Source organism: Polypterus senegalus, chromosome 8 (genome assembly GCF_016835505.1).
Source record: "Polypterus senegalus isolate Bchr_013 chromosome 8, ASM1683550v1, whole genome shotgun sequence".
Taxonomy (NCBI): domain Eukaryota; kingdom Metazoa; phylum Chordata; class Cladistia; order Polypteriformes; family Polypteridae; genus Polypterus; species Polypterus senegalus.
In genome coordinates, this window is record NC_053161.1 from 4745411 (window position 1) to 4758618 (window position 13208).

At 38.7% G+C, this 13208-nt stretch overlaps 1 protein-coding gene across 1 annotated transcript in view; it reads left to right on the plus strand.

Moving 5' to 3' along the window:
• The window catches only part of nedd1 (NEDD1 gamma-tubulin ring complex targeting factor), a 103172-nt gene that overhangs the window by 63886 nt on the left and 26078 nt on the right, over positions 1-13208 (plus strand). Inside the window, exons 9-11 of the mRNA XM_039760626.1 lie at positions 3456-3599; positions 5950-5994; positions 11703-11890. Coding sequence (XP_039616560.1) covers positions 3456-3599; positions 5950-5994; positions 11703-11890 — 377 coding nt within the window. The remainder of the gene's footprint in view (positions 1-3455; positions 3600-5949; positions 5995-11702; positions 11891-13208) is intronic.

Below are 13208 nucleotides of genomic sequence, written 5' to 3' on the forward strand. Positions count from 1 at the left end.
CCTCTGCGCAAGCAAATGCTAAACGTACAGAGAAAGAGTATGAAAACTATGAATGCTCAAGTCAAGTGTATTCACTGCACGTTATCGCGCAGTGTGCCGTTACTGGTAGATATATATTAATATACATTTAGTTTAAGGGTGACTGCTATCTGCCTTTATGCGATTAAAATATTAAAAGCAGTACTCTCACATACACTGGTATATTGTAATGTACTTTGCAGTAGTTTCTGTTTTAAGTATTGCTACATACAAAATACAGCCATTAATTACCTACCAGGTTGGGACAGATTAGTAGTCCAGACACCTGAAACTGCCAGTTTTTAATGTTGGGCAATCAAACTACAGATTTGCAAAGCCCAGCACACTTATCAGATGTTTTCCTAATCAAAAACAATTTGATAAAAAAAGAACCAATTCTTCATGTTCAATCTTATCTTTGGTGTCACTTTTAAAGACAGCTGTTTATAGTGAGCCAGACTGCCGTAACCCTTGTCTAAAGCTTGGTTTATACTTTACGCACCTGCAGTGGCTGCAAGGGCAGCACCGCAAAAATGATGTCTGACACAGCGACACACAGTTGGTTTTTGCTTCTCACAGAGGTTTTTCTAACTGTGATGCAGTGAATTTTGAGGAGAGGCTGATTATGTAGGTCCCACAATGAATAATGATGGGTTGAATATGGCATAGCAGATCATCAAAGCACAAGTAAGACATGCAAAAATATTTAAAGTGCAACACTCTTCATTATGTAGGTCACCCACTCACCCTTCCTTCACCGCTTTTGGTTAATGGGTCTTCATGCACACACTTACTAGTGAGCAATATGGCAAAATTTTGCAGCAAATCCATAACACGAGTAAGAGAAACAATATCATTATCTGTAAAGCAACTGGAACAGTGAAAATAAGAAAATATAAATTAATGCTTACCTTGCTTAAAAAAAAAAAAAAAGAGGAGAGGACAAGGTCAGCTGTTCCACTACTGCTTCAGTACCAGTTACAAGTGAAAGGAATCATACTATCAAGCTGCATTATGAAAAAATAAAAAGAAATAACTTTTTTTTATCAGATTAAATACGAAGGATATTCTGCAAAGTAGTGATGACTGCATAGAGGGGGCAGCATTACAACCAAGTCAGAGAATGTAGCATGCTGTATGCAAAAAATATCCAGAAACCTCATATAAAAGCCTTACGGCTCAGCTCCTTTTTCACCACGACAGACTGATGCAGAGCCCGCATCACTGCGGACAGCACACCGATCTGCCTGTCGATCTCACGCTCCATTGTTCCCTCACTTGTGGACAAGACCCAGAGATACTTGAACTCCTCCACATAGGGCAGGATCTCGCCTCCAACCTTGAGAGGGCACTCCACCCTTTTCTGGCTGAGGACCATGGTCTCGGATTTGGAGGTGCTGATTCCCATCCCAGCCGCTTCACACTCAGCTGTGAACCGATTCAGAGAGAGTTGAAGATCATCGCCTGATGAAGCAAACGGGACAACATCAACTGCAAAAAGCAGTAACCCAATCCTGAGTCCACCAAACCGGACCCCCTCAACACCCTGGCTGCACCTAGAAATTCTGTCCATAAAACTTATGAACAGAATCGGTGACAAAGGGCAACCCTGGCGGAGTCCAACTGTCACTGGAAATTGGTTTGACTTACTGCCGGCAATGCGGACCAAGCTCTGTCACCGGCTGTACAGGGACCGAACAGCCCTTATCAGGGGGTCCGGTACCCCATACTCCCGGAGCACCCCCCACAGGATTCCCCGAGGGACACGGTTGAACGCCTTCTCCAAGTCCACAAAACGCATGTAGACTGGTTGGGCAAACTCCCGTGCACCCTAAATGTGTAGAGCTGGTCCACTGTTCCGCGACCAGGACGAAAACCACACTGTTCCTCCTGAATCCGAGGTTCGACTATCCGACGGATCCTCCTCTCCAGAACCCCCAAATAGACTTTTCCAGGGAGACTGAGGAATTTAATCCCTCTGTAGTTGAAACACAACCTCTGGTCCCCTTTCTTAAAGAGGGGGACCACCATCCCGGTCTGCCAATCCAGAGGCACTGTTCCCGATGTCCATGCGATGTTGCAGAGACGTGTCAACCAAGACAGTCCTACAACATCCAGAGCCTTGAGGAACTCCGGGCATATCTAATCCACCCCCAGGGCTGTGCCACCAAGGAGTTTTTTGACCACCTCGGTGACCTCAGTCCCAGAGATGAGGGAGCCCACCTTCGAGTCCCCAGGCTCTGCTTCCTCATTGAAAGGCATGTAAGTGGGATTGAGGAGGTCTTCGAAGTACTCCCCCCACCGACCCATAACGTCCTGAGTCGAGGTCCGCAGCACATCATCCCCACCATATGCGGTGTTGACACCGCACTGCTTCCCCCTCCTGAGACGCCGGACGGTGGACCAGAATCTTCTCGAAGCCATCCGAAAGTTGTTTTCCATGGCCTCCCCAAACTCTTCCCATGCCCGAGTTTTTGCCTCAGCAACCACCGATGCTGCATTCCGCTTGGCCTGTTGGTACCTATTAGCTGCCTCCAGAGTCCCACAGGACAAAAGAGTCCGGTAGGACTCCTTCTTCAGTTTGACAGCATCCCTCACCGCCGGTGTCCACCAATGGGTTCGGGGATTGCTGCCACGACAGGCACCCACCACCTTATGGCCACAGCTCCGGCCAGCCACCTCAACAATAGAGGCATGGAACATTAAAAACATTTTGTTTTAATTCAGTGTCAGAAAATGCAAGAGGCTGTCTTTTTGGATATTGCATGTTTTGCTTATCTTTGTGAGGGTTTTCTTATGGTTACTTTGGTATCATAAATATGTGCAGGCAAGAGTAATCTCTAACTTGACCCAGTATAAACGAATGAATGGCTGAGTGAGTGAGTGAGTAATTGAGTGTATGTGAGTTTTAAGTGTCCTGAATCTAAGTTTAATTCCCACCTTAAGAATGGTGCTACCAGGATTCACTTGTAATCCTGTAGAAAAATTGTAGAATGTGATAACAAAAATTGACACTTGTATAAGACATTCATTTAAGGTTAATCGATTTAATAAAGAATTGGCATATTTAGGCTATATGTTTGAACATGCACAAATATAAATGTTTTGTGGTAGTATTATTTCCTAAATTAAACGGTTTGAGTCAAACCCATTATGCATATGTTGTACCCACCGCTCATTAAATACAGGGCTTGAGCAATCTTCAAATAACTCACTGCAAATATATAGTTTAGAGTTTAATATACAGCAGAATAGGCTAAAGTGGTTATTTAAATAAAGCAACAGTTTGACGCTAAACATGTAATCAAAAAACTACTTCAGTGTTAAATTGTATACTGTTTTTGTTTGCTAATTAGTCATGCATTAGAATAATTAACCATTTAGCATACCCAATTAAAAAAAAGAAATCTTTGGGAACATTTGTTTCTTTTTTGTAGGAATACCTAATAGCACCAGTTTGGATGTGTTCCCATCAAAAGAAACCGACAGCATTAAGGGAACTGATGGGCTTCCTATTCTTGACAAATTTGACTCAGTTGGCCGAAATAGCCTCAGTGATGTGTTCTCCCCTATACGAGATGGTAAGTAACTAATAATATTTTGATATGTAAATGTTTTTGTTTGCAAAATGTCAAAACCCAAATTCATTTCTTCTTGTACAAAAAGATCTAAACACTAGCGTGGAGAGTCGCTTGCATACTGAAGAGTCTATACCTGCAGGTGGAAGCTGCCGTCGCTGTACTTTGTATATAAGAGCCAGGTAGAATATTATTTACCTATTTACCTTGATTTATTTACTTATCTTCCTACAGCGTAAAGTCACAAGTAGACTGCAGAGCTTTCCATGTACATATACAAAGTACAGTGACAGCAAAAGTGCGACGTGCATTCTTTCTCCAATGTAGATCCCTAGTCATCATCTGAGTTCACCTCTGTTATAGGACGCCTTTATGTGAAAACAGCAGTGTCAGATCGGGGGAAGCGTGAACGCGACTGAGAGAATAAAACTAAATAAAAAAAACAAAACAAAGCTAACCTTTACATGTACCATAAATTTACACCGGCTGTCACAATCAAATGTGTTTTTATTCAAAAATAGTAAGAATAAGAGCAGCTCACTTCTCAAAACGGAGTTGTCCAAGGTTGAACCAGTGAAGTTTTGTTACAAGTCAACAGTTGCTACCGTTGCACCACCAAAGTGGTTGTATCCAAAGCATGACCTTTTGTGAAAGTGTTTACTTGATATTTGGACTTCAGGCTTCACACATTATACACTTCATGTATACATTTTGTCAATTATTACTAAAACATAACAAACCTTTCTGTTTTAACAATGTGTTTACATAGATTGTTGTAGACACGGAACACACATGAAATGCATGTGTTCCAAATAACAATACAGTATTTATAAAAGGTGTCATTTTGTTTGACTTCTCACTCTATACAACTCTATGCAACTGACACGCAGGTAAACAGACTTGAGCTGAGAAAACTGTGTGGCGGTGGGGGGATGTGATAGCAGGCTACTAGCTGCTTATCCAAACATTTACAAGACAAAAGACGCTGACGGAGAGGTGCAAAGGGATTTAAGGTGGGATGGATGTACAAGTTTTTTGGTAGGCTTTGGTAATTCTAGTGTTAAAGTGCATTTTGCAGACTTTAATTTAAAGGTGTTTTTATACATTTTAGTCACGCAATGTAGAATTTCAGCTCTTTTTCTATATGGTGTCCCCATTCCAGGACACCATACTCTTTGGGACATAGCAATGACAGGTATATTAAAATAGTCGTATTTAGTTCTTTGTTGCATATGTCTTGCATGCAATGACTGTTTGAAGCCTGCAATTCATAGACATCACCAGGTGCTGAGTATCTTCTCTGATGATGCTCTACCAAGCCTCTAATGCAGCCATCTTCAGTTTATTTAGTATATAGTTGCACAGTGATATTATGTTATCTAAAACCTACAGAAAACCTAAACCTGAAAACATTGTACCAGCTAATAAAGCCTTGTTTGTTGTTGAATAGGTTTCTGAAGCTAAGAGATCATCAAGAGACAAAAGACCTGGCTTGCCCTATATGAATTGTTATATTAAATTGCATTTTTTAAATAATTATAAAATTATTCATGATGCAAGTTGTTTGGCTTGTGGGATCAGCCATTTTGATATTGTTTTGTTGATGGTTGCCAGCTGGGCTAGGGTGTGTATTGCGTGATGTCATTACTGTGAAAGTACTATATGAATGTCAGCGGCATGCATTCCTGATTGTCCAAAATTGGATTCTTTAACAAAAATAATAATAAAAAAAACCTTAGTACCATTTCTTATTAAAAGTTTTGGGTTTACTTAATACAACAACCTTTTCTGCACTCTGAGTGTTAATTTTTTTTTGGCTAAATGTACTCTTTTTGGCTACTGACTTAACATTCTGTTTCTTTGACCAGCATCATGGATACACATGCTTAGCTGTGTGTAATAACAGTATTCCTGGTTATAATCTTTGCTTGAGTTCAGACCAGTCCAAGTAATCTTCTAGTTCCATTCTCTCTCACAATTGCTGTCACCTTGTTCTACAGAACACCCCCAGTTCTGGAAATACACTGTACATACTCAAATCAAAGACACTTAATCAAACCTACCAGCAACCAGTTTTTCTATGTTTTTCTTCTGGCTGAAACTGTGAAGAACAAACCATTTGGACAAATTTAGGAGCTTGGTACCAATCATTTAGTTTTTTCTCAGATTATTTAAGTACCAGAGAAAAAGAGAATATCTTAAAATTTAATGTGAAGTTGTATTTCTGGGAATATTCCATGAACAAGGTTTTAGTTTTGTATGCCACTGGAAAAGCCAGAAACACACATTCTGAAAATTCCTACTACTACTACTTTGTAATGTAAAAATCATTTTTTTTTTTTTTTTTTTTAAGATTATAGTTTTCAAAAGTCAAGCGCTGATCTTGCTAAAGGAGATGGTGAGTATTCTGTTTTGTATTAAAGAAAAGTATTTTTGTGTATATTTTAACAAGCACATAAATTTTGACTGACTAATAGCCATCAGATACTGTGTTGCATTCCAAATCAAACATGTGCCATTTTACTTTAGTAAAGCCTTAAGGCAGCACTGATAGATACTTTATTTGTCCCAAGTGGACTCTGTTGTATTACAGCAGCTGATACATATAAACAGCTGTCAAATTACACAAAATCTGTACTTAATACAAATGTCGAAAGGATGAAATAATTAAAAGATAATGTTCACAAATAAATATTAACATATTTAAATTAAAAAGAAACATTAGTTAGCCATAAAAAACTTTAATAGCAGCTCATTTAAAAAAAAAAAAACGCATCTGTAGCCCACCCTTAAGCATCACCTAGAATTAGCTTTGTGTTGAATGTCTGTTCAGGTTGAGCAGAACTTCATGCAGAGAGTTTGAGACATTGCTTATAATATCCAGCATCATAGTCAAGCATATTTTTTCTTTTTCTGGCTGAAGAGAGTCCAGACTAATCCCCAGAACTGAAAAATACTTTAGTGTTAAGTGTTTTGGCATATTTTATTGCCATGGTACTGACTCAAAATAACAGTGTTCATTGAAAGTGAAAGTGTGGGAAACAACAGCCGTTAATCATGATGCTATAGTTGGTGTTCTGAAGTCAGCCTTTAAAAAGAATGTTTTAGCAGAAGAGAAATGGCACCATGCAGAGTCCATAGTATAATCTCAGAGTTTGGCCAGGTTCTTTACATTCACATGCCACCCCTATTTTTTTTTTTTTTTTTTTTTTTAGTTACAGATGGTTTATTGTGCAATCACACCACTGTCGATCTTAGTCCAAACATTTGTACTGTTGTAGCTGATGATGGCCAGCTGCTGTTTGCCAACCATGACTTTACAATGTCAAGATTACAAAGGCTTCAGAAGTGGCTGTTTTGCTCCATGAACTAGTTAAGGGTTCTTCTAGGCATGTGCGTGGAGGCACTACCTTTACACACTACCAGTGAAATGTTTCCAGTTGACATAAGGTGAGCTCTGTCTCACTGTCTGTCTGCCAGTACAATCCACTCATCTACTGTTTAAGTGATATTGCATGTTCAAAGCTTGCTGCCAGCGGTTTCCACAGTGCAAATATCTGAACTGGGACAGATTGTAATGTGATTTCTGAACATAAAATAAGAAATACAACGTTGTGTTTGAAACATGACATTGTGACATTGTTAACAGTTGGCAACATATATAATACTCGGAGTTGGCTAAGCATGTAGTTTACTGCCTAAAAACCTTGGCACATTTTCCAAATATTTCATCATATCTCCTAAAATTTGGACATCCATGGTATGTCAATTTTAACTTCAGCTAACTTTTTGAACTCATGTTCCTGTTTTTCACCCACCAAACAAAGTGAAAAAATTTAACATTAATGTGCTTCTTCAGTGTAGATACACAAATGTGCTTTCACTGTGACTAAAAACAAAAAAATGTAATAAGAAAACAAAAATATTATTAGGATGGCCATAGAACTCAACGTAACATATGTGTTTTTAGTTTTTCATCCTTCTGGTGCATTGTGTGCTTTGTTCTTAAGTGGTGTATCAGCTTGTTGTAGTTGGGAATTAACTTGCGTTGTCCATATATTTATAGTTTATAAATAAGGTATAATATTGTCGTGGAATGCAAAGTTTCATCAAAGAAATTAATGTATTATACATTGTTTGCTCATGTCTCAGCTCTATACATCATTGCTGGTTTTACCACTGACGTAAAATCCTTACCTTTAACCTTTGCCATAATTCTTTGATCACACAGTACTCCTGATACCTTCTTCTAAGTATTCCATCCACACTTTACTCTATGGCAGGGGTGCCCACACTTTTTCAGCTTGCAAGCTACTTTTAAAATGACCAAGTCAAAATGATCTACCTACATTAAAAAAAAAAAAAAATTATATATACGGAGTATACTTTATATATAAAATATATGTTGCCGTACCTTGCATAACTGAATAACCCTTATGGCACAATAACAATTCGATACATTTATGGTCACTACGGTATTTGGGCTTAATAATCTTCATGTGGGAAAAGGCTGACTCGCATAAATAAGTAAAGCCAAATAATACAGTCAAGGAGGTTGCACATTTCCTCATGTTTGGGTACTTTTCCTCTGTGAGTAAGTTCTAAAACTGTCCATGAGCCCCAGATTTCAGCTGAATGTCATCTTGTAGTGTTAAAATCTCATCCTCCACTGTAGAGGAGTTTTAGGTGAAACAGTGTTTCAATTTTTGATGCGAGTGAATCATCCTCAACATCTTCCCTAAATGGATAACACATAAATGTAGCGATTGGCTCAAGTAAAGCAAAGTCTTGAAATCGTCTGTCAGTCAGACAGACAATTTTCAATCTGCTCTGTGTAGTGTATGCTGTCAAGTTGCGCACACGCCTTCCACTGCGTCTCCACCTCTTGACGCGAGGTTTTGAATGTTCCCCAAATCATGGCGCCGCAGTTTTGAGGACAGATATTGCATTTTTCGTTTGAAAGCATTAACTGAGCTAATCATATTGACCATGGTTTTGTCTTTTCCTTGCAGCTGTAAATTAAGCTCATTCAACATGTTGCTAAGTCTAGCAGCCATTGATCGTCATTAAGTTGCTTGTATTCTGCATGTATAATGACAAGGAGAAACTCCTTTATCTCCGGCCAGGGGTCTGGAAATCTCAGCAGGAATTTCACCATAGCCATTTGCCTCAACGAAGGCCTCTTTTATCATCTTTCCATCTTGGAAGGGCTTCTTATGCTTAATGATCAAGTGACTCACCCGGAACAATGCTTCAGTGTCTGCCTTTGCTTTTGAATTCAGCAGAGTGAAAAATGATGGCTCTCCGATTAACTGCGATTTTAGTTCCCTCGCCTTTCTTATTCTCAGATTGCTTTTCAGAAGGAAAACAGTTTCGTAGTTTTTATGAACAGTTCGAACAGTTATGAACAGCCTTTCCACATTTTCCTTCTTTAGAATAGCAATAATAGATTGACAGATCAAACGCACTTCGATTATGACATTGTGAGAAAAAAAATTAATCTTTCAATTCCACATGTCCAATTTTTTTTTCATATCCCTTCTTTAGTCGATATAAATTGGAACGCTAACTAGATCACTTAGATAGCCAGAGTTTTGCAGTAGCTCGCACGTTTCATCATGCGTGTGGGATGACCCTTGTGTTAGAAGAAAAGAGATCTCAGACTGGCCACCCTGTATGTCAATCAAGTGGCAAATGCCATAGAGAGGATATATGATAGACTACCATCTAAAAAAAAATTTTTTTTAATGCAACGTAATCTATTTGCACTACCTTTCCGATCTACCGGTCGATTGCGATCGATGTATTGGGCATCCCTGCTGTATGAGTTATCACTGCATTTAGTTTTCCATCTTGGGCTACCACTGATCCTAGATATTTATGCAGTCTTTTCAATAGCCCTCCCTGCAGGCTAACTTCTGAAACCTGATTATCATTAAATCTCATATATTAAGTCTTCCTTTTTATCTTCAACTCTCTGTCTTCCAAAGCCCTTCACCATTCTAGCAGCTACCTCTACACACAATGTCATCTGCAAAAAGCATGCATCAGGCAGCTTTGGCTTTTATTCCATGACTCAATACAGCCATTACCAGATCAAAGAGTTGAGCATCTCTGCTGCAGACCTAATTTAACTGGGATCTTGTCTGTTACCCCAACACTGCTTTTAACCCGAGACCTCAATCTCTCATACATACATCTCATACAATCCTCACATACTTCTCTGGTACTCATTTCCTTGTCATGCACCTCCAGAACTCTTGACATGGCACTCTATTATAAGCCTTCTCCAAATTAATAAATACCATATGCTAGCCCTTCATTTGGTACTCCATCCCAAAATACTTCCCTTGGATTTTCTTCATTCAACTGCTTTTTAAAGTGCCTCTTTCATATATTCTTGATCTGTCCTGCTCATTTAAGACCACACCTTGTTCACCCTTCATCAACTTTATTCAACTGAAAACCCTTGCTGTCTTCCTAGTCTTAGCTGTTTTCAGAATCATTCTGTCTCCCTCTGTTTTCCCCAATTTTTCATATACCTTCTCCAAAGCTTGTGTCTTAGATCTAGCCACTGCACTCTTTGCCTCCTTCTTTATCTGCCTATACTGTGTGTTTCTATATCTTCCTTTTTCCCTGATTGGTACAATTTCTTTTTTGCATTCTTCGTAGCCTTTATCACAATCTGTACCTCTCTTTTCCACCACCACGTCTCTTTGTCTCCATATGGGCTCCTTCCTGTTGTCCCACCCAACACATCTTTACCTATTCTTAATGCAATTTTACTGTTCTTCTCCCACCATTCTCTCAAATGACTGCACTTCATTAAAAACTTTCTCCTTATCCCCTTCCTCTTTTAATCCTCACTAATTTATCCTTGGTGCTGCTTGCTTTGGTTTTATTCTCCTATAGACTCTGAAGTTCCAGTCTATCACCACCACTTTATGCTGCACTGTCACATTCTACACATTAGAAAGTATTTCACTTTCCATTCTTCCACTACAGCAAGTCAAAAGCCGATTTACTTTATTTTCAAAAAATGTGTTAAGATCAGATACCACAGCAAAATCTACTATCTTGACCCCTTCCCAATTTTTATCCCCTACTCCCCACCATTTGTGTATTCTCTCTATTATCTCTTTACTCTTTCATACATGCCCATTTAGATCACAACCAAAAATCACCCTTTCTTCCTCTTGTACTGCTGTAAGCTCTTCGTCCATTTGAGCCCAGAAAATGTCCTTCTCATCTCCTCCATAGCCCACTTTAGGAGTATATGCACAAGTGACATTAATTACAGACTCATCAAGGCCCAGCTTGACACTCATCACCTTATTACTCCTCCTATTCACAAAGTTTAAGATATTGTCATGGAATCAATGTTTTTCTAGTTTTGTCTCCAGAAACCATGTTGTCTTATCGTTTAGTTCTATGGATACTGCTATACCTACACCATTTTCCCTTGCTCATTTGCTCCACTATATAAAAACTTAAATCTTCCTCCCATTTCTCTTACCTTATTCCCCTTCCATTTAGTTTTCTGCAAACACAACACTCCCACGTTCCTCCTTTTTGTCAAATCTGCCAACTCCCCCACTCTTACCTTTAACTTATCCCTTTCTTTCCTTTCACTTGTCGCCTTCTTCTGCTTCTTCTGGACTAACTTCTTTAGCAGAGTCCATTGTTGACCCGATATCTCTTGCTTACTTTCAACAGGGAACATTCTAGACCCCTGCATGTCACCTACGGGGTACCCCCTAGCATTTTTCGAAGCTGATTGGATTCAACATTAGAACAATCTAGATGAGAATAGGCCATTCAGCCCAACAAAGCTTGCCAGTTCTATCTACTTCATTCTTCTAAAAAAAAACTTGTCAAGATTTATTCCATCATTAAGGTTTTGGTTAAGTTTTACAGAAGGATACTATTGCTGACACTAACCCTCTCTATTTATCTGGGCTTGGGACTGGCACGAAGTTGAGATGGTTTACCACCCTCGTGGCTAGATTATTTTTTATATATATATTTTCTTATCCCTTATATAACCAGTATTAAACAATGTGTGTTTGATTAATTTCAACTGACCATTTCTTTTATTTTTTTCAGTGATGGATTTTATGTCGCATTTTTCGGGAAACCTTACATCTCATAAGATTCCTACTAGTGGCTTACAGACCTCAAACACTCTTCTCTCATTTGGCGAATCACCCCCGAAAGCAGAAGATGCAGACAAGACTCACAGTGACAGTCTTAAAGTAGGACAGGCAACAGTTGGAAGCCATGACACACAGAATGTAAGTTATAAAACTATAAGTGTATTTTATTGTTAACATAATTTTATTTTAATACATATAGATTGTTAAAATAGACCATGGCTTTGAAAGAAAAGCATGTAGTGAAGCATTGTTAGAAGTACACTATAGAGGAGAAATTGTGGAAAGAATAAAACAAATGCAAAAAATTGCACAATGAAACAGTAAACCATTTAATAAATAAATCAGTAATAAACATGTAATATTATATGTATTTCTTCTAATTCTTCTTTAATTTTAACTTTGGAATTAAAAGTACTTTGGGGTCAAATGGAATTCCCTGAAAGTAGGGATTGCAAATCCTGGCAGCTCCCCCTGGTGGCCCCCACGGAACCCAACAGGAATGCTCTATGGGACTACCAGTCCCATCATGCCCTGTGGCAGTCTGTGTGGGAATCCTTAGCCCAGAGATGCTGCCATCTAGTGCATTGGGGGGAGAAAATAGTTCAAGCAGGTTAACTCCTCTGATTCTATCATTATATTGGTCTCCCAGCCAGGTAAGAACCCTGAACCTGTTCCAGCAGGCACACCAGTATAATTTGATATCTTTTGTCTTGCAGGGAACATCCTTCAGTTCTCCTAGTTTTTTTTTTTCTTCCTCTGGTCTTCTGAAACCCATTCCAGCAGGAACACCAGCCCTTGTGTACTGACTGTTACTATATATATATTTATATATAAGCAAAATACCCCGCTTTGCAGCAGAGAAGTAGTGTGTTTAAGAAGTAATGAAAAAGAAAAGGAAAAATTTGGAAAATAACGTAACACGATTGTCAATGTAATCGTTTTGTCACTGTTATATCCATCTATCTCCTTTGGGGTGCAAACAGCTGTTGCTGGGGGTGCCAGAATCCATCGAGGAAGAAAAATGAAAAACATTATTTGTACAAAATCTTAATTTATCTATCCATTCCTATATAATTAAATGGGCAAACTATTTCGTATCAGTGCAATATGCTGCTTGTTAAAACGGATGACTCCTGCTCTTACGTGCACTTACTGTAGTGCTGTGTGGGTATTATGAACTATCATATCTGTTCAAGTTCTATTTAAATTTTAAATATAAGTAATTTTTATTTAGTCGACAGAAATATGTTTGGTAGGAATGTAAGTTAAATTTAGTCATCATTACATACATTTTTCTTCACCATAGAAATTTAAAGACTAAATTCAACTTACCTTCCTACCAAGGATATTTCTGTTGACTAAATAGAACCTACTTATATCCAAATTCGAGCTATTGAGCTGTCGCTTGCCTGCCTGGATAAGTCGCTTTGCTCTTACTTTTTTTACCGTTCATTTA